At 46.4% G+C, this 17,379-nt stretch overlaps 1 protein-coding gene across 1 annotated transcript in view; it reads right to left on the bottom strand.

The window, feature by feature from the left end:
- The window catches only part of HSPA4L (heat shock protein family A (Hsp70) member 4 like), a 626,705-nt gene that overhangs the window by 412,867 nt on the left and 196,459 nt on the right, over window positions 1–17,379 (bottom strand). The window contains exon 6 of the mRNA XM_029590014.1: window positions 3,097–3,230. Coding sequence (XP_029445874.1) covers window positions 3,097–3,230 — 134 coding nt within the window. The remainder of the gene's footprint in view (window positions 1–3,096; window positions 3,231–17,379) is intronic.

Here is a 17,379-nt window from a genome sequence, read left to right as displayed (position 1 = left end):
CGGAAGCACTGATGGTATGTGCGTAGATATCAATGGAATCGATGTGGCATCGAAGAATCGAAGAGTCATCGATGGCATCAGCAAAATTGATACCGGCATAGTTGGGATCGATGGAAGCATCGACAATTCGCCAAGGGCATCGACGGCATCAGTGGAATTGACGAAGGCAATGACGGCATTGATAGAATCAACGATGTCACCAATGGAAACAACGTGGGCGTCGATGGCACCGATGGAACGGCCACGAGCGTCGATGGCATGAATGAAATTGACATAGCTGTCGATGGCATTGATAAATTCACACTACCGTCGACGGCATCGACATGGGCATCGATGGCATCGACCTAGGCATCGATGGCATCGACCTGGGCATCGATGGAATTGGCATGGACATCGATGGCATCGACCTGGGCATCGATGGAACTGGCCTGGATATCAATGGCATTGATGGAATCGACCTGGGCATCGATGGCATCAACCTGGCATTAAAGGCATCGATGGAATGGACCCAGGAATCGATGGAATTGACCCAGACATCGATGGCATCAATGGCACCGATGTGGGCATCGATAGCATTGACGTGGGCGTCGATGGAATTCATGGAGAAAACAGTGTCATGGATGTAAATATCGATGGCACTGACAGAATCGATGCGGGGATCGACGGCATCGATGGACAGAGGGGGGGGGGCATCGATGGAGGCAGAACGGCATGGAAGGAGGCCCCGACGGCATCGATGGGGGCATCAACCGCTACTAAGGTACAGAGGGAATCGATGGAGGCCTGGATTTGACAGCGGCTCTGGCGGCAACAGTAATCGTGGATGTCCCTATCCCACTAGCCCTCATAACCAGGTGTAGGATCACAGGAGGACACTCGCAGGCTTTGTGGGGCTAAAACATAGGGAGAGGGAAGGCCGCAATTCGGTTGGTAGGCCTGGGAAACCATTAGTGAGGAGACAGGAACCGACTGAAAACCGGGGCAAAGTACTCACCGAGCATCGAATAAATGTATGCGAAGGGAGACCTGTGTAGGGAAAAATTATTTGTGAAGTAAAACTTCAAGGGCCGGATTTTAAATGCCCTGCGCACGTAAATCCGGCTGCCTATTTAAATGCCCTGCACGCCGAGCCCTGGGACGCACGAAAGTCCAGGGGCTTTGTAAAAGGGGCGTGTTGGGGGCGGGTCCTAAATGATGCGGCGTTCCGGGGGCATGATGCGGTGTTGTGGGGGCAGGCCTGGGGGCGTGGTGCCGGCCTGGGGACGTGGTCGAGGCCTCCGGACCAGCCCCCGGGTCGGGTGATGGCGTGCCAGCAGCCCGCTGGCACACGCAGATTTACATCTGCTTTTAGCAGGCATAAATCGTGCAACAAAGGTAAGGGTGGGGTTTAGATAGGGCCGGGGGGTGGGTTAGGTAGGGGAAGTCGGGGGAGGTGGGGGAGGGCGAAGGAAAGTTCCCTCCGAGGCTGCTCCAAAATCGGAGCGGCCTCGGAGGGAACAGGCAGCGCGCGCTGGGCTCGGCGCGCGCAGGTTGCACAAATGTGCACCCCCTTGTGTGCGCCGACCCCGGATTTTATAAGATACGTGCGGCTATGCGCGTATCTTATAAAATCCAGCGTACTTTTGTTCGCGCCTGGTGCGCGAACAAAAGTACGCGCTCGCGCAAAATTATAAAATCTACCCCTAAGTGTTTCGGTAAGGACAAAGTGTGAGAGTTTCTCACAGAGCTCCTGACCGCGATGCTAACTGCAGAGCGGAAAAAAGAAGACTGAAGGGAGACACCTGTGGTCACAGGAATAATGGCTCGCTGAGCATGCTCAGTGCACTCAGTGTGCCAGTGTCAGTCAAAGCTTTCTAGAAACTTTGACAGAAAAATTTTCCGTGACAGGGATCTGTCCACTGACGTCACCCATATGTGAGGACTACCATCCTGCTTGTCCTATGAGAAAGTAAGGCTCTGCTCCTGCTCTGGGATGCAGACACCCTGAACTACCTCCCACAGCATGACATTATCATTAAAGACTAGCTCAATGTCATGTGTGTTAGCATGTCCAAGTTGACATTTTGGGCCTGACCTTTCTTGATGAAGTCAAGCTGGGGATGCAGCGCAGAGAGTTGGTCACACGGCAGCAGCAGAAGCAAATTTTCTGATGCATCATCAACTTCAGCAGTCACCCTATACCCACGTGTTGATATTTCATTGGTAATATTGTTTGTTATTTTTAATGGAATATGTTTTTATCCTGCAACCTGCTTTGTTCAAGGTAATTGAAGAATGTGGAATAGAAATATCTAAAATAAATATTTCTGTTCAGTATTCACTGAGGAAGTTCTTGGAATAGGACCATAGAACACTGCCATAACTAGGAAAGAAAGTGAATGAGTTCACAAATATTTTCAGAATACTGTGATCATGAGGAGACAGCAAAAGTAAAAATAGATAAGCCAAAGTACAGTAATAAAAGGATTAGCAGCAACTCCATTAAGCGAACAGGCAGCATATTTAAAACAAATCAGAGAAAGTATTTTTTTCAGGCAGAACACAATTAAACTATAGAATTTGTTTTCAAAGGGTATGGTAAAAGCAATTAGCATAGCTGGATTTAAATACGGTTTAGACCTGTTCGTGAGGAAGAGTTCATAAACCATTAATTAGCCATGTAGCCACTGCTTATCCCTGATTATGAGCAAGAAGGATTGGACTTATTCTTGGGATCCTACTGGGTACTTGTCACCTTGATTGGCCACTGTTGGAGACAGGATGCAGGATTTAATCGACTTTTGGTCTGACCCACTATGGCATTTCTTATATGTACTTTCTTGCTACCATTTGCTTACCTTTGCTGGTACATCCCAGTTGTAAAAAAATTTCCACCATTATGGAGTGGCATACTGTGGGCCTTAAATTGTTTTTATAAATTTTCAATAAAACACGAAAAAAATAGAAATCATAATTCAACAGGTAGCAAGCAGCAAATAACACGGGATAACAAGGTTTAAATTTTAGCAATTTTCAAGTTTTCATTTTACCATCCCTGATTATACCCCATTTAAGGAGTGCTAAACAAATAAGCTAATATAAACACTTACAACCTACCTTAAGTTTTCCTTTGTTAAAGGAACAAATTGAGACTTGACAGGCAGAATGTCCCATATCTACAAAAACAACATTCCGAGGTGTCTCCTCTAATGCGGGAAGATCCTGCTTATAAATTCCATATGCTAGTGCAACTGAAAGACAGAAACTGTTACAATTACTTCTGTATACAAAGGACAAAGTTTGCACTATAATTCAATGGTAGTGTGTCTTGATGTCATAAATGCAGCTGGATCAAATGCTGACAATACTCATCAGTGATTAAAAAGTGGAATGTAAAGACAGTTTTCAAGGGTGACAATTCAGATGAACTGAACCAAATCATGGAGAACCTGGAAGATATAGTAGGCCAGACTGACAAACTGAAAAGTGGCAAATTACCTGGAGCAGATGGTTATACCCAAGGGTTCTGAAAGAACTAAAAAATGAAATTTCAGACCTATTACAAGTAATTTGTAACCTATCATTCAAATCATTCACTCTACATGAAGACTGGAAGGTGGCGATTGTAACTCCTATATTTAAAAAGGGTTCCAGAGGTGATCTGTGAATCTATGGAACGGTGAGATTGACTTCACTGCTGGGAAAAATCGTGGAAACTATTAAAAAGAATAAAATCACAGAACATATAGATAAACGTGATTTCATGAGACACAGTCAGCATGGATTTACCCATGGGAAGTCTTGCTTCACAAATCTACATTTTTTTGAAGGAGTGAATAAACATGTGGACAAATGTGAACTAGTAGATATGTATTTGGATTTTCAGAAGGTGTTTGACAAAGTCCCACATGAGAGGCTTCTAAGAAAACTAAAAAGTCATGGGATAGGAGGCAATGTCCTTTTGTAGACTGCAAGTTGGTTAAAAGACTGGAAACAGAGAATAGGATTAAATGGTCAGTTTTCACAGTGGAAAAAGGTAAATAGTGGCATGCCTCAGGGATCTGAACTTGGACTGATGCTTTTTAATATATTTATAAATGATCTGGAAAGGGGTATGACGAGTGAGTTGATCAAATTTGCGAATGACACAATTATGGAGAGTAGTTAAATCTGAAGCAGATTGTGATGAATTACAGGAGGACATTGCGAGACTGGAAGATTGGGCTTCCAAATGGTAGATGAAATTTAACATGGACAAGAGCAACGTGATGCATATATAGAAAAATAACCCTTCCTGTACTTACATAATATTAGCTTCTGTCTTAGGAGTTACCACCCAAGAAAAAGATCTAGGTGTCATAGTGGATAATGCATTGAAATCGTCAGCTCAGTGTGCTGTGGTGATCAGAAAAGCAAACATAATGTTAGGAATTATTATGAAGGGAATGGAAAATAAAACGATGGATTCATAATACCTCTGTATCGCTCCATGGTGAGACCACATCTTGAATACTCTCTCAGATAATAGAAGAACTAGAAGGCACTCCATGAAGTTAGCAAAGCAGCTCATTTAAAACAAATCGAAGAAAATTCTTTTTCACTCAGCACGTAGTTAAGCTCTGGAATTCATTGCCAGAGGATGTGGTTATAGCAGTTAGTGTAGCTGGGTTTATAAAAGGTTTGGATAAGTTCTTAGAGGAAAAATCGATAAACTGCTATTAATTATTAAGCAATAGTAATGAGATTTATTTAATGTTTGGGTACTTGCAAGGTTCTTGTGACTTGGATTGGCCACTGTTGGAAACAAGATACTGGGCTTAATGGAATCTTGGTCTGACCCAGTATGGCAATTCTTATGTTCTTTTATTAGTGGTGTTACCCTATTTTAGGGTTCTCTGAAGGATATACCATTTTAGGTACTACATACTGTTTTTATTTAAAGCCTAAATCCAATATGCTGTATATATGTGTGTATATATTGTGATTAGGCTCAATGTTTACCTAGTAAGGAAAACCCGGACTTGACTACCCCAGGGACAGCCAGAGGCAAATCTAGGAAGCAAAGGCCTCGAAGAGACAGGAGGGAAAGTAGAGTTGCTTACCTGTAACAGGTGTTCTCCAAGGACAGCAAGATGTTAGTCATCACACATGGGTGACATCATTGGATGGAGCCCGGTACAGAAAACCTTTGGCAAAGTTTCTAGAAACTTTGACAGGCACACTGAGCATGCCCAGCATGCCACTAACCATGTGTCCACACGGGGTCCCTCTTCAGTTTTATAACAGAGTTAGTGAAAAATAAAACAAAAAACCGAGAGGAAAAACCAACTCTGCGGGGTGGCGGGCAGGTTTCATGAGGACCAACATCCTGCTGTCCTTGGAGAACACCTGTTACAGGAAAGCAACTCTGCATTCTTCAAGGACAAGCAGGATGGTAGTCCTCACACATGGGTGATTAAGTAGCTCCAGGCCTCTCCGAATATGTGCAGCCAAGAACAAGTGTCAATGTGCGCATTACATTTTGTATTAGTTGACTGTTACTCTCTCTATCCCAATTTAAATCGCTCTCTTTTCATCCCAATTCAAATTTCTCCCATTTATCTTGTTCCCATTGTTTTATCACCCTCGTTCACCCTGCAATGTTCTATGTACTGCGTTATGTTTCAAATAAACCGATATGATGTACCTATGAATACTGGTATATAAAAGCTTTTAAATAAATAAATAAACAAACAACTAGAGTTGCTACAACCACAGTAGTAGGTCTGCATCCAAGGAAGGGCCCTCGGAGGGAGAGTTAGGTTTTTTAGGGATAGAAGAGGTTACGGAGGATGGACTGTTCAAAACAACTGCTATGTCAGCCATTTATGTCAAGGCAATAATGTGTGGCAAAAGTGTGGAGGGAACTCCAGGTTACCGCCCTGCAAATCTCGTGAATGGGAACTGCCCATAAGTGAGCTACCAAGACCAACATGACACGGACAGAGTGAGCTTCAATGTGGCCATCAAGCTGGAAACCCACTTGTGCATAACAGAAAACGATGCAATCCGCCAACCAGTGGGATAGAGTCTGTTTGGAGACAGCAACTCCCAATCCGTTCTTGTCAAAGGATATGAAAAGCTGAGTGGATGCGCAGTGGGAATGCTGTCCGTTCTAAGTAAAAGGCCAGTGCTCTTTTGCAATCCAATGTGTGTAGAGCATGTTCAATCTGGTGAGCATGGGGTCTCGGGAAAAATGATGGCAACACAATGGACTGATTGAGATGGAACTCCGAAACCACCTTGTGGAGGAACTTCGGTTGTGTCCTGAGGACTACCTTGTCAAGGCAAAATATCGTATAAGGCGGATACGACACCCTACCCTGTGAGCCGATGTGACCGTAAACAAGAAGATCACCTTCCACAAAAGGTACTTGAGGTCACAAGAACGTAATGGTTCAAATGTAGGTTTAATGAGTTATTTTATTTATTTATTTAGCATTTTTATATACCAACATCCGTTTGCACATCGTATCGGTTTACATAAAACATAAAACAACGGCGCCGCAAACGACAGGCGAAGCCTTTACAAAGAACAAGAACTGATTAACTAGGTACTATTTTATGAAGATTAACTAGGTACAAATTTTTTGAAGAGATATCTCGGAAAGGAGGTTAAGATTATATAAGGAGATAAGCTCGATTATTAATTTAAAACAAAAAGTTAAAGAACAAGGCCAGGAAAAACAGGGTATACAGGTAAATATTTACAATAAAATTCAAAAGTCTCTGGTATCAATAGAATGTAGAAACAGACTGCACCATACTGAGGTCCCAGGAAACCACCGGGGGGCAAGTGGGGGCTTCAGTTTTAGCAAACCCCTCATGAATCGGCCCACAAGCAGATGGCAAGAGATTGCGGAACCATCCAAACCCCGATGGCATGCAACCAATGGCACTGAGTTGAGCCCTCACTGACGTGGTTTATAGATCGGACTCAGAGAGGGACAATAGATTGTCCAATGGTGCAGAAGAGGAGAAAGAAAAGGGATCTAGCCCATGACCCTTGTACCAGGAAGAGAACTGCTTCCACTTCAGATTATAGAACTTCCTGGTGCAAGGTTTTCTGGACTCCAGAAGTACATAGGATACCCCTTCTGACAGGCCAAGAGACTCCACTGTCACCCAGTCAACATCCAAGCCGTGAGGGCCAGGGTCTACGTTGGGGTGGTGGAGCCTGCTCTGGTCCTGGGTGATGAGGTCCGGAGCCATTCCCAATCTTATTGGGGGGGCTTGAAGCCATGTCCTGAAGAGTCGGGAACCAGACCTAACGGGGCCTGCATGGAGCAATCAGAATCATAGAGCCATGATCCTGCTGTAACTTGTGGAGTGACTTGGTTATGAGCGGAAGGGGTGGGCAAGCATACAGCAGCCCCTTGCCCCAGTTAATCGAGAAAGCGTCCGCTATCGACCCCCTGCCCCTCTTGCCAAGGAAGCAGAAGCAGTGCACTTTCCTGTTCTACACGTAGACAAACAGGTCTATGTCTGGGGTCTCCCAGCAGTGGAAGATGCAGTTCAGTACCTCCTTGGGTCAGAATGTCCAACTCAAGGCGTCGGCCAGAATGTTGTCGACCCCCGGAAGGTACACCACCCAGAGAGTGATGCCATTCTCGATGGCTCACGACCAAACACGGACTGCCTCCTGAAAGAGAGGGAACAAACTCATCCCTCCCTGCCTGTTCACATACCACATGGCCACCTGATTGTCAGTGTGAACCAGAACTATCTTGTTTACAAGAAGTTCTCAGAATACCTGCAGGGCATAGCGGATCGCTCGCAGCTCCTAGAGATTGATCTGGAGCCGCAACTCCTGAACTGACCAGAAGCCTTGGGTGCAATGACCCAGCACATGCGCTCCCCATCTTCTCTGAGAAGCTTTGGTGGTGAGCAAGGCCTGAGGCTGAGCAGGTTCAAGGGGATTGTCCTCCACATGAGGGATTGCCGTAGCTCTGTTGTGACCAGGATGTGAGCACACTGATCCTGCAACGCCTGACACCACTGACAGCATGGTGTCCACTGTGCCCGACGCATGTGTAATCAAGCAAATGGGGTAACATATACTGTCACCACCAAGTGGCCCAGCAGTTGGAGAAACTGATGAGCAGAGACATGTGGGCAGCCTGAGACGTGCCGGGCAAGAGCCGCTAAAGCCTCTGCCCTGTCTTGAGGCAGGAAGGCCTTCACCTGGACGGTGTCAAGGTGTGCCCCATTGAAGTCCAGCTGCATGGACGACTGTAGATGGGATTTGGGACAGTTGATCAAGAATCCCAGGGTCTTCAAGGTATTGATTGTTAGGCGCATGGCACTCTGAGCCCCCTGTTGGGAGTTGTCCTTGATGAGCCAATTGTTGAGGTGGGGGAAAACCATGAACTCCCTGCGTTTGAAAATGTGCCCAGACAACTGCCAGACATTTGGTGAACACACAGTGCACAGATGCCAGGCCAAAAGGTAGGACTCAATACTGATAGTGCTGTCTGTCGACCAGGAATCTTAGGTACTGCCTATTCGCCTGAAAAATGGGGATATGGGCATATGCGTCTTTTAGATCGAGGGAGCAGAGCCAGTCTCTTGCTCGGAGAAGGGGAATTAGGGTACCCAGCGAGACCATTTTGAACTTTTCCTTTATTAAGAAACAGTTTAGAGCTCTCAGGTCCAAAATGTGCCTGAGGCCGCCCATCTTCTTGGGGATTAGAAAGTACCTGGAGTAGAACCCTTTGTCCCGTTGGCTGGGCGGGACAGGTTTGACTATGTGAGTAGAAATGAGGGTGGAGAGCTCCACTCTAAGTATCTGCATGTCGCCTGCCGCTCTCTACCGAGGGCAAGGAGGGGAACAAGGTGGAAGTTGCTGGAAAGCAGTCGGTAATCCTGACGAATGATGGATAGGACCCAAAGGTCTGATGAGATGGAGCTCCACCGATCTGCAAATAGCTAAAGACGACCTCTGACCGGGGGGCCGTGGTCTCAAGGAGAAGGATGGCTTATGCTCCCTAGCCGCAGAGGGGGTTTGGGGGCCGCAGAGGGGCTTGGGGCACCGGATCCAGCTACATCGGTTGGATACCTATCAGCATGTCGAGCTGCTCCAACAAGGGTGCAAGCACCGGTGGAGCAGGCTCTTGAGGCAGAGGCGATACCCGGAGAACCAGAGGCTCAAGGCCCTGCAGGGCCTGGCCGACCGCCAACCACACCCGCCTCTCTAACTCCTCCCCGAAGGCTAGTGAGGAGAGCATGGCCTGAGGAGGAGCTGGCGGAATCGGTACATCCCCTGATGTAAGAAAAACCGAGCCCTTCACCGGTGTCGGTGGAGGCCACTTGGAGACATCGGTGGGGTTGGAGGGATTGGCCTCCTCTGCTCTCGTCTACTTCATGGGAGGCACCGAGGTCAATGCCTTCTCACAGCCTGCTTTGAAGGAAGAAGAGGATGAATGCCGATGCTTTTTATATCTTTCTCGATGATCACCGTGGTCCTTACCCAATAATGATGGCGATGTCAAGGACCTGACTGGGAACGGGATAACAGAGACAACAAACAGTTCCCTGCCCAAGCTCGGAACCAGACACCATGGGGTGAGGAGAACCCAACAGAGTAGAAGCCGGGGGTTCCTTTCCAAGAGGAGTGGAAGTCCCTGACGCCGAGAATGGCTCCGAATGCTTGGACCCGAAAAGTTTTTCCATTTTATCAAGGTGGGCACAGAGATCGCAGACGCGGACATCATGGGAAGCCCCCAGGGAAAGGACACAGACCTCATGGGGATCTGTGATAGACATGATCCAGGGGCAGTGGGGGCACCGGCAAAAGCCAGTCGATGCCATGGAAAAAAGAGCACGGTGCGCGGTCAATGACCAATGGATACCGGGGGAGTAAGCCGACGGGGATTGACCACAAAAGCACGAAGCACTTACCGAAGGGAGCCCAGAAAGGGCAATGGACCCTACGTGATGCATGGAAAGAAAAGAAGCACTTAAACTAGCCAAAAGGCCAAAAGCAGTGCAAGCTCTGAAACTGCAAGGTGATAGCTCCACGGAAGAGACTGAAGAGGGACCCCACGTGGACAGGTGGTTAGCAGCATGCTGGGCATGCTCAGTGTACCTGTCAAAGTTTCTAGAAACTTTGAAAAAAGCTTTCCATGCTGGGCTCCATCCGATGATGTCATCCATATGTGAGGACTAACATCCTGCTTGTCCTTGAAGAATATAGCTTTTCACATTTCCATGTAAACCCTAGTCAGGTGACATTATTTTCTTAGTGTGTTTGTGTGATCCAGACTACAAGACAAAAACTCCCATCTTTCCACCCACTACAAAGAGCTAGCCTCTCCTTCCAAAAGGAATTCTCCCTCTTCCAGCTCATCACTACCAGGATCCTGGAATACCCTAGGAGTTCTCCAACCTGAAATAGAAATCCTCATTTTCCTCCAATTCCACTCCTTTCTTAGCTCTCTTGGAATTTTTAGCCCATCGGGAGAAGTAAACATCAGATTCAACTTAGGGATCAAACTCTACTCCATGGAAAAGCTGCATTCATGCACCTTATAAACACTGTGGGACTTCCGGGGATGACGTCACCCGAAGCGGAAGCCTGATCGCGAGCTCCGTGATCCCCACTCCCCGTATCTCCTACCATCGCCGCGAAACTTGGCCCATACCTTTCTTTTTTACCTCAGCCGGCATTGCTGATCTCTGGTGTGCCGGATCGCGCCATTCCCAGGGATTTTTGGGGCCGGGAAGCGTGGTATGCACCCGCGCCAGCCGAGAATCATCATGGAGCGCCGCAGCCCCAAGCCCAAGATGGCGTCTGGGGCCGACCGGCCGACGCAGCTGGCGTCGGTGTCTGAAGACGCACTGCTTCTGATTTCTTCGTGGGTATCCGCAGCCCTTGACGATCGCCTGCTCAAGTTGCAATCCGCCATGGATGAAGAGAAGGTCAGGCACGGCGGCTTGATGGCGTAGAGCGGCATCGAGACATCCTCCACTGGCATCGGTGTAGTCATCGGTGGCACCGGTGAGGGTACCGGGGTAGGCATCGGGAGCGGTTCCCGTGGCATCATAGGTGCCGGCGGCTTCAAGGGTGATGGTTCTCCCGGCATCAGAATCAGCATCGATGGAAGTGTCGGTGGCTGTGGCGGAATCGCATCGCGCAGAGCCTGGTGCACCGCTTGACGTATGTATGAGTCAAGTTCCACTCTCATAGCTGGTGATACCAGAGCAGCTATGGAAGGAGGCGGTGATGGCGATGCCGATACCCCCTCAGATCCCCACCCGATATCGGTGGGGATCGCCCTGGATCAGTAGGCCTCGAAGGTATTTTTGCGGGTGAGGCCGTACCTGTCGATGGGTCTTCGGTCATCGGTGCTTGGCGTCGTCGATGCCGGTGTCGATGTTTTTCACTCCCAGAAGTGGATGCCTTCGATGATATTGACGGGGAAGGCGTGGAAGCGTCTCCAGCCTCCGGACGACTTTTCTTCAGTAGGACCTGACGAACGGATCCTGATGGCGATGACTGAACGGAAGTCGATGCCTTCGGAAGCAATTGTATATTAAACAATTGCTCCATTTTCTCAGCTCGGAGACGACGGCCTTTTGAGGTCATCTCCGCACATAAATTACACGATTTTATGTTGTGATCTTTGCCTAGGCAAAGAACACATTCCAAGTGCGGGTCGGTTATCGACATATTACGCGCACAGTTCGGGCATTTTTTGAACCCGGAGGCCATGTTGCCGGACAGCCGTCGACGGCGATGACCAAAAAATCTCGGTACCGGCCGGAAACTGAAGGGAAAAAAAGTTACCGCGGTGTTATCGAAGGGAAACCCTTGCGGTGGGATTAATTTTTTTCCGAAAAAGATAAACTTTTTTAAGGTGGTGAATTCACCTCAGGACTCCAATTATACCGCGATGCTAAGTGCTTCGCGGAAAAAAGAAGACTGAAGGGAGACCCCTGTGGCAGGGAATATCATGGCATGCTGGGCATGCTCAGTAGGCACTCTGGTGCCAGTCAAAAGTTTCATGGAAACTTTTAGAGAAGTTTTTCCGTACATAGGGCTCCATTACCGATGTCACCCATATGTGAGGACTAGAATCCTGCTTGTCCTGGGATAACATAAGAAACAAACAGTTGAGTAGATTTACTATGGACTGCAGTACGGTCTAAGTAAAAAGTGAGTGCACGTTTACAGTCCAAGGTGTGTAAGGCTCTTTCTCCTTGATGAGAATGAGGCCTTGGAAAGAATGTTGGTAAAACTATGGATTGCTTCAAGTGGAATTCCGTAACTACCTTGGAGAGGAATTTTGGATGTGTACGGAGAACCACTCTGTCATGTAGGAACTTTGTATAGGGTGAGTACGTGACAAGTGCCTGTAACTCACTAACCCTTCTAGCTGATGTAATGGCTATGAGGAAGATAGTCTTCCATGTGAGAAATTTTAGATCACAGGAATCTATGGGTTCGAAAGAATTATGCATGAGCCTTGTTAAGACCAGATTTAGGTCCCATTCTGTGATTGGTGGCCGACTTGGTGGTTTAAGTTGAGTTAAACCTCTCATAAACCTACTGACAAGAGGATGTGTAGATATAGGTGCATCTCCTAACTTGTTATGATAAGCTGAGATTGCACTTAAATGGACTCTTACAGATGAAGTCTGGAGACCAGAGTCTGAAAGATGGTATAAGTAGTCTAGTAGAGAAGTTGTAGGGCAGGAGAAAGGATCTATACTCTTTTGTCTGCACCACAAAGTAAACTTTTTCCATTTCGAAGAATAGTTCTTTCGTGTTGAAGGTTTGCGTGAAGCTATAAGCACTTGAGATACATTGGTGGAAAGTTTGAGTGGTTGTAAGATTAAGCTTTCAACATCCATGCTGTCAGGGATAGGGATTGAAGGTTGGGATGGCGCAACCGACCCTGATCCTGAGTTAGGAGAATGGGAGATACACACAGGCGAATGGGATCCCTGATCGAGAGGTCTAAAAGTGTGGGAAACCATACTTGTCGAGGCCAATATGGGGCTATGAGTATCATGGACCCCTTGTCCTGTTGTAGCTTCACTAGAGTTTTGGTTATGAGCGGTATCAGAGGATACGCGTATAGAAGGCCTGAGTTCCAAGGGCGAGCAAAGGCGTCCTTGGCTGGCTGGTTCTTCTGTTTGTGTAGAGAACAGAATTTGTCCACTTTGTGATTCAGATGTGATGCAAAGAAGTCTATTGTTGGTTACCCCCAACGTTGAAATATCCTAGTCGCTACTAAGGGATCCAGGGACCATTCGTGTGGTTGAAATTGACGACTGAGTTGATCCGCCACTACATTGTGAATGCCTGCCAGATAAGTGGCCCGGAGGAACATTGAGTGGTTCAGGGCCCAGCCCCAAATCTATGCAGCTTCTTGACAAAGGAGATACGAGCCCGTACATCCTTGTTTGTTGATGTACCACATGGCAACTGTGTTGTCCGTTTGTATGAGAACAGTTTTGTGTGAAAGGCAGTCCTTGAATGCATACAGCACATAACGTATAGCTCGAAGTTCCAGGAAATTGATTTGAAATGTTGCTTCGAGTTTTGTCCAGGTACCTTGGGTTTCGAGATTGTCTATGTGAGCTCCCCAACCCAAGGTGGATGCATCTGTAGTCAACTTTATCTGTGGGGCTGGTTGTTGGAAAGGTAGGCCCTTGCACAGGTTGCCCCTGTTCACTCACCAAAGAAGGGAGGAACGTAACTGGTGGGTTACTTGAATTAGAGAATGCAGTGGTTGGATGGCTTGGATCCACTGTGATCTTAGAGGCCATTGGGTAACTCTCATGGCTAGCCTTGCCGTAGGAGTGACGTGAACTGTGGAGGCCATGTGGCCTAGTAAGGTGAGTAACTGATGAGCTGTTGCTTGTTTCTTTAAGTAGATTGATTCTGCCAATAAGGAAAGCGTTTCTGCTCGATCTTCGGGTAGAAAGGCCTTTGAGAGCATGGTGTTCAATTCTGCTCCTATGAATTGAAGCAGGTGTGACGGTGTGAGATGGGACTTTTGATAATTGATGAGAAAGCCCATGGTATGAAGTAGAGCAATTGTTCTGTTGAGGGAAGCTATTGCTCCTTGTTGAGATTGACTTCTGATGAGCCAGTTGTCTAGATATGGAAAGACATGGACACTTTCCTTGTGCAAGTGTGCTGCTATTACTGCCAGACATTTGGTAAAGACTCTGGGAGCAGAGGCAAGTCCGAATGGCAGTACTCTGTATTGGAAATGTTGATGACCCACCATGAAGCGCAGATACTTGCGATGAGGAGGGAAGATGGGAATGTGAGTGTAACCGTCTTGTAGATCCAGAGAACAAAGCCAATCTCCTAATTGAAGACGTGGAAACATGGTGCCTAAAGGGACCATCCTGAATTTTTCTTTCTTTAGAAATTTGTTGAGATTTCTGAGGTCTAGTATGGGACGAAGGCCTCCAGTTTTTTTTGGAATGAGGAAATAACGGGAATAGAATCCTCTGCCCCGGGACTCCAAGATGGTGGCACGCTGAACGTTGGGAGAAGCTGTGTGTTTCTAGCTCTGCAGTGATTTTTTCTTCTTTAAACAATGCCTCCTAAAAGAAAAGGGAAAATACGAGTTTTCCCTGCTGTTTCCTTACCTTCACCTGCAGTACAACTGGAAATTACAAAATTTCTCAACACTTCAACAAAAGAACCAAGGAATGAGGATCCCGATGTGCCAAACGAAGAGGGAGCTTCGTTTGTGCCTGCGGAGGAGTTATCCTTGAGCCCTGATCTTAGGCAAGCTCCGACACAGAGGACTGGGGAAGTGTTGCAGCACGGACCGCTAACTGGGTGCACGGCTCTTGGACTGTGTGCAGACGGAACAGCAATGCCCGTGGCTTCAGGAGAAGCAGGAAAAACTGGAAAGGGGGAGTCCGGCACTCGGATTAGCGAAGGAACAGCAGGTACTGGGCTGGAACCGGGCACATTAAGGGCTGATTCCACTGGAGGTTCGCTGCCAAGTTCTAGTGGGGGAACTCCTGATTTTGTGCCCCTAGTAGTCCCTGAAAAGCCTCAAGTTGTCACTCTTGCAGTATTATGGGACATGATGGCTGGAATGACTAATGCTTTAAATGCTCTTAATGTTAAAATGGAGCATTCAATATTGCAGAATACAAACTTAAATTCTCAAATGCAGAATCAAATAAATTCTTTATCAGCTAAAGTTGTTGCATTAGAAGAGAAAGAATCTGGGACATTAGATTTCAAAGTGGCCACGGTTAGAGATAGAGAAATTCTTGCAAAAAGAATTGAAATATTGGAGAACGAAACCAGGCAATTGAACTTGCGGATGTTGAATTTTCCTAGAGTAATTGGGGAAACCCCGTTTACCACTTTGAAAAAGTTTTTGGTGGAAGTTTTGGAATATACGCAAGAAGAATTACCATTGATTAACAAGTGCTATTTTCTCCTTAGACCAGCTGCAACAAGCGCTGGTCAAAATTGGCAAGAGAATCTCACCGAAATAATTGAGAACTCCACTATTGAAATATTAGAAAGAGCAACTCTCCTGGTTTCTTTCATTTCTTTATCTGATTTACAAGGTGTAATGCGAAAATATTTTAGAAAATTTCCTACATCATTTATGAATGCCAATATTAAAATCTACCCTGATTTGGCCGCAAGTACACAAACTAGACGAAGGGGGTTTTTAGCTCTTCGTCAAGAGGTTATTGATTTAGGTTTTTCTTTTATGCTTAAATTTCCTTGTAAGTGCATCCTAAAAAGGGGTGGAGAAATATTTATCTTTTTTTCCTCTGAACAATTAAAGACCTTTATAGATTCGAAGAAGCCAGCTACATCTACGCCCATTAATGCATGAAGTAAAAATGTTGATAGTCAGCGTACCATGTTTCTCTTCTCTGAATTTTCTTTTTTAATATACTCTCCTTGAATTGCGTGGGGTCCAATATAGAAATTATTGATTTTTGGATTATGAGAAATATATGTTAAGCAATTGGCCTAAAAAAAGGCAGTTTCTATGGTTTAAATTGTGAATGTTTATCTCAGTTTTTTCGAATTTGCAAAAATGATGAATTTTTGTAATGGAAAATGATAAATAAAGAATTGAAAAAAAAAGAATCCTCTGCCCCTCTGAGGACGGGGCACTGGTTCCACAGCCCTGGCTTTCAGAAGGGTGGATAATTCTATTTGTAGTTGAAGCATGTGATTTTCATTGAGATGAGAATGAGTCGGAGGAAAATCTGTGGGAATTGAGAGGAAATTTAGTTGATATCCTCGAGATATTATGGACAGAACCCAGTGGTCTGATGTTATTGGTATCCAATTGTTGTAAAATTTGGATATCCGACCTCCTACTGGAAGTTCTGGCCAAGGATTTGAGAAAAGGCTGAGTTCTCTGGATGGGATTTCAAAAACCAACAGCAGGTCCTGTTTGTGGAGCAGGTTGGAGCCAAGCTGCTCTCAGTTGCCGTGGTTGCAGTCTTTGCTGGGTTCTAGAAGGCCTGGGTCTAGATGCAGGCGGGTAATATCTCCTTTGCCGGTAGAAAGGCCGTCTTGTGTCCTTCCGTGGAGGCCTACGGCCAGCATGTACGAGGGGATCCTGTGGGAGGGAGGATATCTGTCTCAGTGTTTCTGTGTGCTCTTTTAATTGAGACACAGCATCCTGCACCTTAGATCCGAATAGGTTGTCTCCCAGGCAGGGGAGATCCACTAACCTCTCCTGGACCTCTGGTCTAAGGTCTGAGGCCTTGAGCCATGCCCATCTTCTGGCGCTGATGCCTGATGCAGCCACCCTTGAAGCCGTCTCAAAGCCACCGTAGGCAGCTCGGACTTCATGTTTTCCGGCCTCTAGACTTTTGTTGATAATGGCCTGTGCAGCCTCCTGGTATTGAGTGGGAAGAGATGGAACAAATTCTTCAATTTGTTTCCATAAGTTTCTTTGGTATTGGGTCATGTAGAGGTGATAGGATGAGATCCTAGAGTTCAACATTGCGCCTTGAAACACCTTACGACCCAGGGAATCCAGAAACCTATGGTCTTTACCTGGGGGGTTTGATGAATGAACTCTTGTTCTTTTTGACCTTTTCTGCACTGATTCCACAACCACTGATTGGTGGGGAAGTTGTGACTTTTGGTATCCAGGAGTGGATTGTACTAAATAAGTACTATTCATTCTTTTATTAAGTGCAGGAACAGAGCAGGGATGTTCCCAGAGATGATGTTGTAGCTGTAAGAGAACATCATGAATTGGAATTGCCACCACTTGTTTTGGAGGGTCAACGAACTGTAGTACCTCCAAGGTCTGTTGTCTAGTATCCTGCTCTGTTTCCGATTTAAAGGGGATGGAGTCCGCCATCTCCTGCACAAATGTGGTGAAGTGA

The sequence above is a fragment of the Rhinatrema bivittatum genome, chromosome 1 (genome assembly GCF_901001135.1).
Source record: "Rhinatrema bivittatum chromosome 1, aRhiBiv1.1, whole genome shotgun sequence".
NCBI classification, from domain to species: domain Eukaryota; kingdom Metazoa; phylum Chordata; class Amphibia; order Gymnophiona; family Rhinatrematidae; genus Rhinatrema; species Rhinatrema bivittatum.
The sequence above is the reverse complement of the archived record's forward strand: the minus strand, read 5'-3'. Positions and strand labels throughout refer to the sequence as shown.